The sequence below is a fragment of the Labrus mixtus genome, chromosome 2 (assembly GCF_963584025.1).
Source record: "Labrus mixtus chromosome 2, fLabMix1.1, whole genome shotgun sequence".
In the NCBI taxonomy this organism is placed as follows: Eukaryota; Metazoa; Chordata; class Actinopteri; order Labriformes; family Labridae; genus Labrus; species Labrus mixtus.
The window spans coordinates 25,397,779-25,414,257 of NC_083613.1; the positions used below are offsets into that span (position 1 = coordinate 25,397,779).

At 40.8% G+C, this 16,479-nt stretch overlaps 1 protein-coding gene across 1 annotated transcript; it reads right to left on the minus strand.

Moving 5' to 3' along the window:
• Positions 1 to 4: 4 nt before the first annotated feature.
• On the minus strand, positions 5 to 14,772 carry arhgef38 (Rho guanine nucleotide exchange factor (GEF) 38). The gene is made up of 14 exons (XM_061058377.1): positions 14,384 to 14,772; positions 9,627 to 9,814; positions 9,029 to 9,146; positions 8,785 to 8,932; positions 8,641 to 8,658; positions 8,252 to 8,451; positions 6,372 to 6,505; positions 6,081 to 6,185; positions 5,869 to 5,988; positions 4,796 to 5,182; positions 4,572 to 4,709; positions 3,647 to 3,842; positions 1,568 to 1,875; positions 5 to 736 (listed from the first exon to the last, which is right to left on the minus strand). Exons 1-14 carry the CDS (start codon positions 14,598 to 14,600, stop codon positions 554 to 556), a joined length of 2,460 nt encoding a protein of 819 aa, XP_060914360.1. The 5' UTR covers positions 14,601 to 14,772; the 3' UTR covers positions 5 to 553.
• Positions 14,773 to 16,479: the final 1,707 nt, after the last annotated feature.

The window sequence follows — 16,479 nt, forward strand, 5'->3', positions numbered from 1 at the left end:
AATACATCCTTGATTCGCTTTATTCTCCACATGATTGATAAAATATAAACGATGACATAGATTTCTTCTTTTCACATTCACAAAAACATACTTAAAGTATTGATCATCTCACTTAGAACATTTACATTTTCTGTAAATGATTTCACATATAACATTTTCTTCATCTGTAAATCACTTCACATATAAAATTAACTTCATTTAGACATCACTTCATGATTCCATATAAACAACACTGAAGTACAAAAAGTGCTCAGCACAGTGCCCTGTGTTGTACAAACATCATTTTCTATTCCTCACAGATTATTGGTTGAGTGCCAGTGGTGAGCTGTCCTGGTTCTGTCTGAAGGCTAAACAGAATTTAACACTTTTGGTATGAAGGGATTTTAAAACATGTAGAGATACCTAGTGCAAGTTTGACTTTCAAAAAAACAAACAAACAGAAATGTCACGAGTTGCAGTCAGGATTACTTCAATTATGAGTCTTACGATGTGTCAGGTCTGTTTGTTATGTCACAGGTTGGTTTGCTTTTGTGGACATCCTATGACTCAATATTTATGCATAGGACATCCTGCCAAGGTAGTTGGCAGGGACGTATCCCTTCTGTCCGTTAGCCTCGGCTAACCACCAGTCCTTGTTGCCTCCCAGGTCAGAGAACTGGAGGATGCGAACATGCTGGTACTCCTGCAAGGTCAGCTCCTGGTCACAGCGTGCTTGAAATGCGTAAACAGCATAAAACTGGGGAAAGAGACAAATTACACAGATGTAAACTGGTGCAAAAATAATCCTAACGCTTAAAATATTGAATAGCAATAGTAAAGAGAGATTTTTATTTATTTGTTTTGGTGCAAACAACCCTTCTTTTTTTGGCATCTTACAATTTCCTTCCTTTAAAATCTAGAGGGCATATATTCACATCATGTACTATGTGATAAATCCAGCAGGTGGCACTGTTTATCAGCTTTCAGATGAGACAAAAACGTCACAGCCCAGTCTCATGTTTTTAAAAGGTTGAATCTATCGACCCTGTCAGTATTTCATGTTTTGAGACCTATGATGACGTGTAGCAATGAAGATCAGAGGCAGACTGGTTAGTCAGATGAAGACATGACATGTCCAAGAGTTTGTTTTTTGAGGCATTGTTTTCTCATGTTTTTCACCCTATTTATTTTTCAAACAATCCAGAAAGAGCCACCGTTACTCCATCAATGTGGTATGTAACTGCATAACTCGGTTTTAAGAAAACACCTCTGATATTTACAGGTGGGGTTTCATGTGAGGAGGCACTTGAAGCCTTTTGGAAGAGCAGTAAAAGCTGCATTTGATGTTTTTACTTAATGGTGTATAGTTTGTTGTTTTTTTAGTTGTGTCTCTTTATTATTTCCGATGATGCTCGGTTAAGTTTACATTGCAAACGTGTTCACTGCACTTGGTCACATGCACATTTTGGCATGGAGTTCTAAAGCCTTAATCCAAAGTGGGCTTTACTGGTGTGTTTTTCTACCACCTCCCCCAGTCCTTAACCCTGCAGAATATTTACATGTTCAAAATGGTGTAAGAAACACAAACCTGCTGAGTGTCACCGTCCACTGATTCCTCCACTTCTTCTGGACTCTCTTGCTCCCCCTGTAGCACTGAGAGGGTTGAGCTGCTGTCAGTGGTGTTGAGGTTGAAGCTGCGCAGGCTGCTGCTGCCACTGCCAGACACGAACAGGCTGATATTGTCAAAGTCCTCGTCCACCATGACAGGCTGCTGCTGCGGCTGCTGCGGCTGCTGTGGCTGCTGCTCTCTGACCATCTGGCCCGCCCGCATGGAGTCCCTCAGAGGGTTGTACTGCTTCAGGAATGTGGAGTACACGTAGCCCTGTGCACCTAAACGTGACACAGGAGGACAGTTTGTGAATATGTCAGAACAGCTGAGTCCATTTTTAAAGGATGGGTTCTGCCAAATTCAATTGTTTTTTAATTCCACTTATTTTTAGTAGTTATCAAGCGATGCAGATAGTTCCATTATGCTTTCAGATCATCTTATTTTACTGTCTTTATCACAATACATAAGGTGTACATTTAGTCTGGTTTGTGATGCTCCAAACACTTAATATAGTAAGAAATCAACACAGATACTCTTCTCAGTAAAAATGTCCAAGTATGTCTTGATACTCCACAAAACATATTGTCCACCCAGGGGTGATTCTAGATTCTATTGGGGCCCCGAGGAAAAAAATAATCAGGGGACCCTCCAACCACCACTATATCTACCAGTTTCCCAACGCTCTTCCTCTTTCTTTTTTCACTTGCTTTTTTTCATTCCTCCTCATTTTCCTTCAGTGATCTTCATTGACGCACTTTGGTTTTCACCGGAATAATACATGAGATGCTAAGCAGGGTCATGAGAGTCAGTGCTGTCAGATGGGGCCCCTTCAGGGAGGTTTTCTACTGTCATTGCATAATTTACACATTTTGAGCTACTGCTGCAGTTTGTAAAGTTCGTCAGCCCTCCGGGGCCCCCTAGTGGGCTCCAAACGGTTGTCTGTCTTGCCTGTTGACAAGCGGCACCTTTGTGTCCACCTTTACATGTATCAACTATTTTTCATAAAGAAGTTCCAGGACATATATCATTGAAAAAAAGCACATGTCCGTTATTTAAAGACTTGAATCAAAACTCCATTCATATATCTTTGGATGAGACACACGTCAGTAGAAGACAACAAAACATTTGGAGATTTTTTTTTTTCCTTTGAGTGAGCTGGCCCTTTAAATGTCTCGCAGTGAGGTCATTTCAGAACAAGTGTCCTTGATAAAACATTTTCATTAGTCACGCAAAAAGCAGCTTCATAAAGGTAAATAGTCATCATCTCTGGACTATGCTGTATATGTGTGTTTTAAAAGGGACTGCATGTCTTGTGTTATATGACTTGAACCATGAGTCAGAGCAAACTTAAAGCCATACAAGTAACTGAGAGATGTGTGAATATGAGCCAGTGTTGATATCAACTGCAGAATGAACAACAGCTTCCTGGGAATGCATGTAATCCCAGAGGAAAAGACAAGTCTGTGAAGATTGTACTGCGCACACCAAAAAACATACACACTTCCTTCTTTTTTTTTCTTTCTAGAGCTCATGAAAAATAACTTGTTATTGCAGAGTACAGAGAGGCGTGCAAGCAAGCAGCATCTCTACGTCCTTGTTTCTGAGGCGAATACCCATAGGGAGAAGCTTTGTACTCTAAGTAACACTGCTTACAGCGTGCAGCGGTTTGTTCCAAACAAGACGTCAGGATCTCCGGTGCCTCTGCAAAACGTGGAGGGGAGATGGAGACTAGGCTATGTTGGCCCTGTTGTCAGGCAACCATCTCCAGAGGCAGGCAGAAAAAAATCCAGCAACCATGACATCACAGGAGCTCCTGGGACTGATTCTTGCGTGTTGACTTGACGGTGAAGGAAAGTTAAGTTTGGTGCGTCTATACAGCCTCAGTCTTCTAATAAATGCAGGTGTAATTTCTGAGGAATGTGCAATAAAGGAGAGCTATACCTGCAGATGATCTAATGTGATAACTTAATTCAGCTTATGTGTCTTAACTGAAAGGACTCTGACACACACACACACACACACACACACACACACACACACACACACACTTGCCTCCAGTGTGAACCAGCCAGCGGCTGCTGCTGCCCAGTGGGTCTGTGTCCTCCAGCAGGGCTACCAGCTCCCCCTCCAGCAGACTGAGGTCCTGCTCCTGGCAGCCATTACACTTCCTCTTCAGCTGATACAGACGGCTAAGTGGGTGTTCTGCCAGCAGCCGGGCGCGCTGCTCCTCGGTTTGATGTTGTACCTCTGGCATCTGGAGGACGACAAAGGGGAAAAAAAGAGCGTTGGTGTAAGTGTGTGAAGTGGGTCTGGTGTGTGGGAACATTTTGACGGCCATTGTACAAGGATTTTCAAGGGGTGTGTGAGATCAAGATGATCTACTTATCGTCCAAGTGCAAGCACACTCTTCGGCATGTATGCATGCATAAGTGTACACTTACAAACACATAGATATACGTTAGCATTCTCAGAAGACAGTTACCTGGTGCAGCTTTGCCAAGTGTTAATCTCAGTGTCAGAGTCTGCCTCTGTGTCTGCCTTTGATGGCTCGGTGGCTTTGAATTAGTTCAAACGTTTTTGAAATACTATAAGGAAAAGATGAGACTTCTGTTTTGACCTAGAGTCAGAGCGCAGTTTACACAACCGACCTGGGATTGGAATAGAACAGATTTTAGTGTATAATTTTCACTTTAGTCAATTTATTTAGTTTTCTAGAGAGTAGGCATACTGCTGTTTGCAGCTGTTAGCTTGCTCTCCATTTCTTTTTCATGTTTTATACCAAAATAAAATCTTTGTACATGTAAACCTCATTACAATAAGATATGATATGATACAATACATTACCAAACACTTTATTGTCCCATTAGGGAAATTTGTCTTGGACTCCAGAACTGCACACACTAAGCTGCTTCTACAGCCAAAAATGTGACACTGACTCTAATAGACATGTCCTCTATATTCTAGATTATTTTGAAATTCCTACCGTTGTTTTCTTGTCTCGTTGTCTCTCAAAGCTGACTTTACGCTCCATCAGTTTCTGAGCGTTATCCTTCACAAAAGCAAGATTGTTGAGCTCCTCCATGATGCTGTTCTGTACTTCAGCAATGTTAGACAAAGGAGCCTGGAAAGATAAAAATAGAACTTTGTAGTTTCGATATCAAAAAGGCTAAGAATAGCTCGTGTCTAATAATGTGATGGGGGTCTCACTGGTAACTGCTGCACAGACGGGGCACCCAGTAGAATTTTTTCCATCAGCCCTCTGAGCAAGGCCACTAAATACACCACACAGTTGGTGAGGATAGCATAGGCGGCCATGTTGAACCTCTGCAACTCCTCCAACAGGAGGGCATTAAGAGCTTCGTAGTCCCTCTTGGCGGGACCGGGCGGGTCTTCTGACACCAGTGAAGGAGAGGAAGAAGAGGAGGATGGCGAGGAGGAGGAGGAGGAGGAGGATGAAAAAGAAGAAGAGCGTTCCAGGCGACTGCAGTAATCTAGCAATTTGTCGTAACGCTTCTGGATGAGCTTCTGTGGGGCTGTGAACATCCCCTGAAGAGAGAGGAGGGGGGCGAGGACCAGGCGCTCCAGGCTGACTTTCTGAGAGAAGACAGGAGAAACAGAGAGCATACGCCTTAACATGAACCTTAAAAGCATGAAATCAACAACAGAGCTGCTGCAGCTTAATTTGCATGCAAACAAATCAGAATAATATTGTTCCGAAGCACACATTAAAGATTTCTGCTATTATCTACTATCAAAATGTGACGCATTTAATTGGTTATTCAAATACAGTCAACTTTTTTTTTACTTTGATTACATTTTTTCAAGCTTCCATCTGTTGCTTTGATTACAGAAGACAAAACTGAATCATTTTAATACAAATAAATCACATTTTCTTTTCTTCTTAGAGCTCATGTTTCTTTGTGTCCACAATTATTTTGCAAGGCAGACTTGAATCAAGAGCTGCTATATGAGATTTTTATTTTTCAAGGTGTGCTTATTTCAGAGTTGGCAAGAGTGCATTGACAGAGGGAGGAGGGTAAGAAAGAGCAGAGTTATTGAAGGAGCTACTAGGAAAGTTAGAGGCATAGAAGAAGAGGATTCATGTAATGGACAGAAGACTGGAAGCTACTGGCAAAGCAATGGATGACTCAAGGCTGGAGGGTAAACATGTGGTCATGTAGGAACAGGACAGATAAAAGACTCATGGAGGAGAGTAGAAGCGGTAAAAGCTGGACATCAAAGCTAAAACAGCGTACTAGTGCAAAAGCAGCCATACTTACAAAGTGCTTATAGGGGTCGTTTCCATTACTGTGCGATGAGTCATTTGAGCCGTTTTTGTTTGGATCCTTGATGATGTTCTCCATGTCCACCACATTCTGAACAGCTACAGACACCATCTCCTGCAAATTCAGACATTAAAAAAGGCCCATAAAGGTGAATAAAATGAAAACAGCAACACTCACAATAGTAGGAAACAGTAGCATTCACTTACCTGAATATGCTGCAGGTAACATTGAACGTTCTTGACCAGCTGCCTCACCGCCTTCTCCAGACTTCTAAACAGCTTCTCTTCTCTATCAAATACTTCATCTCTCACCTAAAGAAAAAAAAACGATAAGACATGTTGCCTAAATTGTAGCAAAATTTCATAAATGAATTTATAGAATTACAAAGATGATTAAAAAATAATAATAAAAGGAGCAATTAATGAGTGTCAATAAGAGCAGATTGAACACGTTTTTGTTTGATAGCCTACTTATTATTATTTTTTTTTTTCATTTACCTGTGGTTCAACTCCAGTGAGTATCTTGAGATAGCCAGCGAATCTGTCACCTTTCTTCCGGATGGAGTGGATATTGAACTTGTGAAGTTTTCCCCTCAAAGTGCCTTCATCCTCCACTCGCTTATACTTCATAACTGGGAGTGAACAGGAATATGAAAAAAAGGAGAAATATTCTTGAATCGATAGGCTATAACATAGATAGACAGCATATATTGATGAGTTAATAGTGTGCTTATAAGGAGACTACAAATTTGATTAATATACAATATTGATAGAATAAAAAAAGCCTGTCTGTTGGCAAAGGTGGCAGGGGGGAAAGAAATATGTAAAGAGGAAAAAAAACTAATATGGCTTATAAAAAATATAGAATAATATATATTATTTAGGCCAACGTGATGACGTTGCGTTGTTATATAGATGCATTCATATAGAAACATCAATATGACTTATGCTCTTACATAACGATGACGACATTTTTAGACAGTGTCCTACATTATATGCCCAAGCCAATATGTTGGCAAGAAAATTTCATATGTGTTCTGATCATGTAAAGATATGTCTCTTTAGAGCATATTGCACTCCCCTGTATACTGCCCCCTTATGGGGTTAGTTAAAAAAAATCAAGTATGCACAGACTTCAGGTTGCTTACAATGATTGTTTTAGGATCTTACCTAAAAAGCCAAGGTGGAGTAGTGCAAGTGAGCTATTTGTGAATGCAGGAGTTAACACCTTACAAGCTTTATTGAGGAACCTTATGTACAGATTTATCGGTCGCTTGAATTACTCAAGGAATGTAATTATAATGCTGCTGTCGAACCCAAGTTATCGTGCAGTACGCTACCAGTCATACCTTTGGAGACATTGGTATAAGTGCCTTTTATAAGAGGCGGGAATGTTTTTATTCTAATGTATATGTGTGTTGTCTATTTTTTGTATTGTATGTCTTTTAAAATAGACCTTGAGTCTAATAATAAAAGTTGATGATGATGATACAAATAACTTCAATCATTTTTTTATTCACGTAATGACGTCACCGAGACGTGACTTATCATGGCCGTTTACCTGTCCTGCTTTTTGCGCTGGAGATCTCCTTTAACTTGTTTGTACAACATACAGTAAAACACGTCACTTTTCACGAGTTACAAGTATCATATCGAGCCTGTTAAACACATTCACTTCGTGTTTATCGGCAAAGTATCATGTAACTTTTGTTAAGCTATCAATAGAAAATGAGACAAATCACGAACAGCTCCCATCCAGCAATGAGAACACAAACAAGTTCACACCTTTTTTTTTTTTTTTTTGTGCAACAAGTGGAGAACATGGAGGCGACGACCATCTGAAAAAGTGGCTTTATTAATGTAAGTAAACGTCGGACTCGTTAGCAGAAGGTATGCTAAGTTAGCTGTTTGTGCTAGTTTAGCAGCTGAGGCGGGCAATGAGCTTCTAGCAGGAGTAGCTTATTTAGTGCTGTTTCCATAGTAACAAGATAAGATATACTTTATTCATCCCAGCAGGGACATTCAGGTGTTCCAGCAGCCAGCATACATACAAACACACAACACAACACATATATACATACATATCCCACCCATACAAAAAACAAAAATTAAGGTGTTTTTTTTCTTTTATCAAAAAATATTTAACTGAAGAATTGATACAGTCGTTTTTGTCAACAGCTGAAGTAGTTTATAAATCCACAGAGGATTTTTATGGCGACTTTGACTTGATGTGAAATTGTTGTATCTGAATCTGCTTTGTTTTTTGTTTGTTTTGCTCAAAGTCATTATCAATGGCCAACAATCCAGTCTCTCTGTATCTCCCTCTATCGAAATAACCCTTCTACTGTTTTCATGTTTTCGTGTAAATGAAGTCTCACCTATATCCTTGCGCCTCCTGAACTCATTGATGTTGACGTTGATGATCCTGGCAGCAGTGTATGCCTCCTGCAGGGGCTGATAGTCAGGGTGGTTTTCAGGTGTAGCCTGCCACAGCTCCCTGAGGAGGAGCGGGTACTTCATGATCCTCTGGACCGGTTTGATGATCAGGGAACCCATGTCCAGCAAGTTTGGTTTCCCTCTGTTCAGATAATTATATTAGACAGACAATGGTCAACATTAACAGCTGTGAGTATGGCCTGAAGGTAAAATCATATACAGAAGGCATGGTAACAAAAACAACCTTAGAATTCAACACAATAATAAGTGACGGTTTAATTAATAAACATATTTGACATTATATATTTATTAATCAATGGTAGCTACTTACTCTTGATCATAGATTTTCCTGCAATTACAAACAGAAAGAAACAATCACCATCTAGTACGCAGATAAGCATTTACTTTAAAACATGAGGGAAGTCACGTTTTATAAATAACTTCTGTAGAATTTAGAGGAAGTGACTTGACTTACTTCAGAGCCAATACACAGGTAGTGAAATGTTGCTTTATTTCTTCCTCTTTCTCGTAGGATTTGAGTGATGTGTTTGCGTCATCATGATGGTAACAGTAAATCTTATATACATCTTCTAAAGTTGCCTTGGCCTGGATGAATACATCTCCTACAAGTGAAAATAGGACACAACATATTTTATCACACATTAAACCATGAAAGACAACAAATAACAAAACTAGACTGGAGTTAAAATTGGCATTACCTATAACGACAGCTTCTGGATCAGGGTCCGCCATGGCCTCATGAAGTCTGTGAAGGAGTGCTGCAGATACCTCACACACCGTCTCCATGTTAGTGAATATTCTGTCCACATCCACTGCCTATGGCGAAAGTCAAGGATATATCTTAGTTAGGTGCCTTGCTCAAGGGCACCTCGGCAGTGCTCAGGAAGTGGACTGGCACCTCTCCAGCTACCAGGCCAATTTCCGGACTTGGTCCCTACAGACTGAGCTACTGCCGCCCCTACGATTAGTCTGTGCTGATTAATGCTCTCATTAAGAGCCTCCCTGCCGTCCAATCAGAGCGCCTTGTTACTTGCTGTGTGTGTGTGTGTGTGTGTGTGTGTGTGTGTGTGTGTGTGTGTGTGTGTGTGTGTGTAAGTGAGCGTTGAGCGCTGCCCTCCAAATTGATTTAGCACCAAGCACTGAGGAGAAATTGACTTTCCATCTTAAGTCTTCTATTAATTAACTGTTAACTTGTTGCTTTTTGTTGTTGTGGCACTTTGAGACAACTCTGTTTTTAGACATGTACCATATTAAGCCTGTACAGAGGCTTCTTTCTTGAACCTGAGAAGTATGTACCTGCACATTTCGCAGAGGCTGGACCACCTCCCTGATGCACAGCTCCAGGCCTAGGAGGAAGTCTTTTTCAGTCTGCACCAGCTCCTGAATCACCTTTGCCCTGCGGCTCATCTTCCTCAAACGCATCTCCTCTGGGTCCAGTGCTGGCGAGGGCGGTGGTGTGGACAGGTCATGCGGTGTCATTTTCTCTGAGAAAAGATGACATTATTAAATTATTATAAGATAAGCACAGGCTCAGATGTGGGTTTTAGGTGGCCAATCACATTCTGGTTGTCTGTGGAAATCACAGCTGATAGTGATAAGTCTAATGAGTCCTGAAGGTCATACAAGTACAGAGAAAAGCGATGATGATTTGAGAGCAACTACATTTGCTGTAAATCTTTAATTTCAAAATAACTTATTTTGCCAGCATTTTAAGCTATTGGTGGCAGTTATGCATTTTCTAAAACGCTGGTAAACATCCAGGCCCTGTGGGTTTCTGCATGCTTGGAAAAATCTACATCTCTCCTAACATATTCACTTGACGCACGAGCAGCCATTCAGATCACCGTATTTCATGGTAATCTAATTACTTTGACAGAAGCGCCAAAAGGCCTCACTTAACATGCCAGTCAGGCTTGCTTCTCTTTTTTTTATTTATTTTTTATTGCTCTGCTACCTAATCACTCTTTGGCTGCTCTGTGCTTTGCATGGCAGGCAAGAGTGTCTGTTCAGGGAAGAGGGATGCTTCCTTGCTGCCTAATCGACGCTTCACACCACTTCCTTCTCTGGTGGGGCAGGCGGGGGGGGAGACGGAGAGCTGCGAGTCCCGTGTCAGGTTACGGAACTAATCGTGCTGCTGATGTAATGCTTCAGTGTGCTCAGGCATTCCATCTGCTCAGACTAGTGAGTGTGTCTGTGTGTGGTGAGGGAACATAATGATAAACACACACACACACACACAAACAAACAAACAAACATTCACACAAGATTACATACAAACAACTTTTCCACACCCACCTCAGCTTGTAATCTCACCAGCCACTCAGATGAACACACACACACACACACACACACACACACACACACACACACACACACACACACACACACACACACACACACACACACACACACACACACACACACACACACAGCATGTAAACCAGATCAAGTTCTGCAAAGTCGAAGTGTAAAAATATTACCAAAGCATTTTAAGTTGCTATCCAGCTAAAGATGAGTCCAGTCACATCCTTTGTAGTTACAGAATAGACGATTGGGCTGTCTTTACTTAAATATTGAACTCAGTAGACAACAGGTACAAAAAAGAGAAAGTTTCCCTGTCACACATAACAAGTAGGGCAAGTGTAACCATTTCCCCTTTCATTGTTTTATTAAGAAAACTGTTTGATTTTTGTATTGGAGAAAACAGGATGACAGTTTGCGGATGCTTTAAATGCACAGAAAGGGAACATTACGAGCGGTACAGTATCAGCGGTACAGTAACTGTCAGCTGCCTTTCGCTGAAGCTGAGCACACTGGCTCATGTGTTTCAAAGCAGTGTTCATTACCCTTTCATGAATGCGAACATTGTGCAGATTGTGTTCACACATGGCTGACCTTTCCAGCTTGCAACCCTGCTTTCATTTACACTGTAGATGAGTCTTCCATCCTAAAACACAAAGATTTGAATTAACACCTGCAAATGGTGAATCGTCTCTTCTGGCTTTAACAAAGTAGGAGAGAGCTTGTTAATCTCAGTGTATGGACGACATGATCATGAACTGTGTGGTCACGAGTCTGTTCCTTCAGCAGTTTTTAATTAACTTGTCAATGCCTGATAATACTCATACACAATCTGTTTACTAGGTTTGAAGAAGCTTTGGAATCAGTCCCCATAACAGAACATTTTACACTGTGGCTGAATGAAGAGATACTCTTTTACTAGTGGTAATGGTGTTTTAAAGAAGTGTCAGTGTCACATTTCAAAGTATAACTAAGTGTCACGCGTGTGCGAAGAAGCCCCAAGAATGAGTGAACCCCCCCGTGAGAAATGTCAGCTTGATGAGAAATCAGGGGAGGTATATTTGGAGGCTTGTTGGGAAGAAGCATATTCTGTTTTTAAAAACCCATTTAAGCCCACCGGCAACAATAGTTGCCTTTCTTTCAAACATAATAGTAATAATAACTTTATTTGTATAGCACTTTTAAAAAATAAAGGGTTAGGGTTAGTGCCTCAATGTGCAGAAGCAAACATAACAACAAAAACTCACGACAACAACGCAACCCACGGAAAAAACAACAAACGACAAGAAAACCCCAACAGTAAAAGAACCCAAACAGAAACCCGACCAACATCAGAATTCAAGCAATATAATAACTCATAATAATAACTCAAGTAACACCGGCAATTTAGGTTGTGAGCAAGAGGACCGAGGCTCTAAGAAGATAAATTAGTAACAATAAGAAATACGAGCATTACCAAGAGATACAAAACAATAAAAAGTGGCTAGAAGCTAAAAATCAAGAAAAGGGAAATATCAAAGAAGACAGGAAAAGTTCAAAATAATTAAATAATAATAAAAAACAAATAAGAGAGCACAACGATAAGAGGGGATATACACAGCTGAAGAACATGATGAAGTCTCAATGAGAGAAGTTATTTAAAGACTCGTTATATCTCCTTTCTTATTGGCATATTCTCAGTGATTACAGGAATTAAAATGTTTCTAGCCTGGCGAGAATCAGCAGCAGATTTTGAACCTGTGCTCATTCATTCTTTTTGTGAACATTACATTTGGCGAGTTATGGTTAAAGGCACAGGAGTTCCCATGAAAGTGGATACAGGGCTTTTCACTGTGCAGCTCACTGAAAGTGATCCCAACAGACAGCCTGCGACCGAATACAAGGCATGGCGTATCATGTGTCGCATTGAAGAAAAATGATGCGCTTGTCTTTGCCACACAGCAGAGTGCACAATGGGGAATTTATCACTGAGAATATATATCAGAAGCGGAATGTCTTTATTGTCTTTGCACAAGTACAACGAAATTAGAAGAAGCTGCTCTCACATTAGATGCTTTAGAAGCAATAGATTAAAAATAAATGAATAAGTATAAAAAACTTAACAATGTACATCTCTGCTGTCTATTGTTTAGTGGATATAGTGTGTTGAAGAAGTCTTAAATATTCCTCAAATATTTTCCCCTCTTAAAAGGCTACTGACACTACATTTTTTTATATGCCAAATTGTCTCAAAAGTTGCAAAAAATGGTATTGAAAGAGCTAAGTCCAATGAATGTTTGCTTTCCCTTTGCCCTGGTATGCGAGTGTTGTTCTAGTAAATGATTGCCAGGACTATTTTCTATATCTACTGTAAATAATTACACATATTGATGTCTGGTTGTCAAGGTTCTGAGGCTCGACCAACCTGTCTGACAAGCAGATGAGAACTGATGGTCGAGCAGAGGCTCACATGTTTCCTCTTTCGGTGAAGTCATCGCTTCTGTCAATATTTGCAATGGTAATACCACAGTAAATATGTAATACTGCTTGTCAGGTGTTGTGAGGCTGAAGTCAAACAGGGTTGGGTTGGGGGGGGGATTGGTTTACTGAAAACACACTGGTGTTTTTTTTGACAACTCTGCCTGTCATGATGCAGGCTGCTGAAGAAAACAGAAAGTACAGAGGAGTAGAGAGTGTCTCTATTGCAAGTAAACAAAGCGGCTGCTGATATGGCGTGTGTGTGTGTGTGTGTGTGTGTGTGTGTGTGTGTGTGTGTGTGTGTGTGTGTGTGTGTGTGTGTGTGTGTGTGTGTGTGTGTGTGTGTGTGTGTGTGTGTGTGTGTGTGTGTGTGTGTGTGTGTGTGTGTTTGTTGTGTGAGTGAAAGCTTTCTTATCAGTACGGCTCCAATTGATAAGTAGGCTTTAATTTTCTGTTTTAACCGAGGCTCCACTCATCATTTAGTCCAGACGATGCGTCATGTTCACAGTAAAGGAAACAAGTGGCACAGGAAATCCTTCATACTTTAGTCTTTAATAATTCCCCCTGCTGACACGGTGATGTAAGCCATTTTGCCTGAAGTGCAGCATTCCGAGTCACTGACGGCACTTTAAGGACAGGTGAGGCAAGTTCTTTTTTTAAACCTGGACATGTGTGTATGAAAAGAAGAGCTCTGCAGAAGTGATGAGGCAACATAAAGCTGGATTAAGGTTGTGTCTTTTTTTTTTAAAACACAAGACGCACCTTCTGACTAATTCTTTCTCTCTGGGTCAAACACTTAAGATGACCTTAATTAAGAGTCATTATAAAACAATCTTTCTCAAAAAGTGACTGACATTCCCTGAACTTGAATCTTTGAATTATTATGGACTCTTTCCTGGTGCTCGGGTGCTTGTTTACCAGCTGGTCTGGAACACTTCAAAGCCACTCCTCTGTGCCTGAGTTTGGAGCACAGTTTGCATATGTGGCTTCATCCCTTTGGGAGAATCTCCTGCTCAACACATAGTAACGCAACAGGTGCCCAGTATCCAGAGCCATCGAGGTGTGCATACTCTCGGTATGTGTGTGTTGAATTTCTGCCCTCAAGCCTTACATTCTGCTCTAACAGTCCATCTCTGCTAGATGTATTTAACTTGAAGTTCTCCTAGAAAGTGTATTATCAGGAAGTTTGCATTGTAAATATTTGAGAGTTCTTTCAGACGGAGTGTTGGCTCACGTGTGCATACATTGTTGCCATAGTTTTGACCCCTTGGGAGGTCATATCTGTTTAGGCGTACCTTTAAGTTTAGCGCTGTACTCCGTCTTGTCAGACTGACTCCTCCTCACCAGCGTCCCCAGGTTGATGTCACCTTTGGCGATGTCATCGGCTACAATAGTGTCCGTCTTCCTCCTCTCCAGGTATCGCAGGAACACTGGCCGGTTCCTCCTCTTGATCGTTTTGTCCTTCTCTTTTTCCTTCTCCTTCTCACTCCCGCAGGCCTCGTTTGGATCCATGGCAAGGCCGTCAGCTCTCAGGTGCTTACAGGCCAAATGAAGGGGACAGAAAAGGGGAAGAGAGAGGGACAGGGAGAGAGAGAGAGAGAGAGAGAGAGAGGAGAAGCAGAGAGAGAGAGCCTGGGAAGTGCAACAGGTGTAATTTCCACTGTGCACTGACTGCAAGCTCAGGTAATCAAGCCCCTCCCCTTGTCGACCTGTCATGAGAGCTGTGTGGACACACCTCTCTTCTCTTCTGTTCTGCTGTCCTTTATACTTCTCCAAGGAGAGAAAGTGATGAGATGACTTTCCCTCCTTCGTTGGATTAAGTGTAGAACAATACTAATACTAATGAATACTAAAATTAAATATCCTTCAAATAAAATCCACTTCAGAGTCTCCTCACAGAGACTGTAATGATGTGGCATAAATTTACAGGGAAGTATTTATGTAAATTGTCTGGGTGCAGTAAATCACACAAAGCAATACAGCAAATTTATTTAGATAAGGAAAAAGTTCTTTACAAAAAAAAACATTTAAATATATGAGTCATGTTGTCTTTAAAAGACAAAGTTGTAAACAGCTGAGTCAAAGTTCAATACACATTCAGCAAGTCTTAAAAAGTAAATACAACGAATGAAAGAAAACCAACATGCACTGTGGGCCTTTCACCTCAGCAGCTTTGTTTTCTATTCTACATCACTAACTGTGCCAGGGCTCCATTCTATACTACATTACTATGTTAAAGTATGTGTTATGGCTGTGGCTGTGTCAGGGTCTTAGTTGAATTGTGGATCTGGAACAACAGGTTGTATTTTTTAAATCATGAAGAATCATCCAATTCTTTCTATTGTTCTGTTCAAAGTATTTCCTGAGTATTGTCTCTCCACACAAAAATGTTTTCAACCCACAACTTGACACTGAAATCTGGTCAGGCAGGTAATTCATCAACACGCGACAATGATTTTCTGGTCATTGCAACCAGATACTGCGTCGCTTGTCAGAACAATAAATGGATGCATTTCCTCCCCATTGAAGCGCAGGTAATGATGGCTCCCATTGTGTTTTTTAGATCACTCTGCTGTGTCCTCATACCACACCTGTTTAACTTATATTAGACTGGAGGCAAACAGAGAATTGCTCGTGACTCAGTTTCATCAGGTCACAAGGCTCTGTGTCATTAGTCTTTAAAGTGTCACTGTTATTATCATCTTCAGCATCGTCATCATCGTCCATGTGGGTTTTTCAGAAAGACACAAGAACAAAACTGTGCGTTGAACAAGCACAGATAAATTGTGTTCAAATATCAGACGTCATTGACAGCAGCATTGCGTAACCGAGTGAACTTGGAAAAGTAAACCGTGCTTAATTTCATACTCTATACAAACATGCAAGTGGGTACACAATCTTATCTCCTGTGGTCGATAATTGTTTTGCCCTATAAGAGCCCCATGTGACATCATTTAAGTCAGGGCGGGCCTCGTTGTGACCTGCTTAACGGGGAATGTGTTCTCTTCTAAATGATCTTCAATCAACCAGTTATTTCTATTCACGTGAAATTATTTTCAATTAGAATTCAGATATTCAGAATGTAAAGCATAAACATCCTTTAACACATTTCCTAGGAAGGCTGGCGAGTTGTTGCACTGGAGAAGCTTTAACTACAGAATAAATGAATTAAAATAGTTACCAATTAATTTTATGATAATCTACTACTCCCCAGTGTGCCTCTAAATTAAAAAGGAGAAAGCCATAAAAAAAATACCCTGTAGGTGGTGCAGCATGATTGAGTTACATGTATTGGCTGCTCAATGGCAGGAACAGTTCTTCACTAGTACCACACTACATGCTAGTGATGTAGTCAAGACCACACTAACCGAGACCAAGACATACCAGAGAC

Bases quoted from the DNA above. Each gene is read 5' to 3' on its own strand.
- arhgef38 (XM_061058377.1), bottom strand. From the start codon at position 14,600: ATGGATCCAAACGAGGCCTGCGGGAGTGAGAAGGAGAAGGAAAAAGAG. The intron at 9,815-14,383 runs GTACGCCTAAAC...ATCTTTTCTCAG, and splicing joins GTACAGCGCTAAACTTAAAG to AGAAAATGACACCGCATGAC. The intron at 4,710-4,795 runs GTGAGACCCCCA...TTATCTTTCCAG, and splicing joins CGTCTGTGCAGCAGTTACCA to GCTCCTTTGTCTAACATTGC.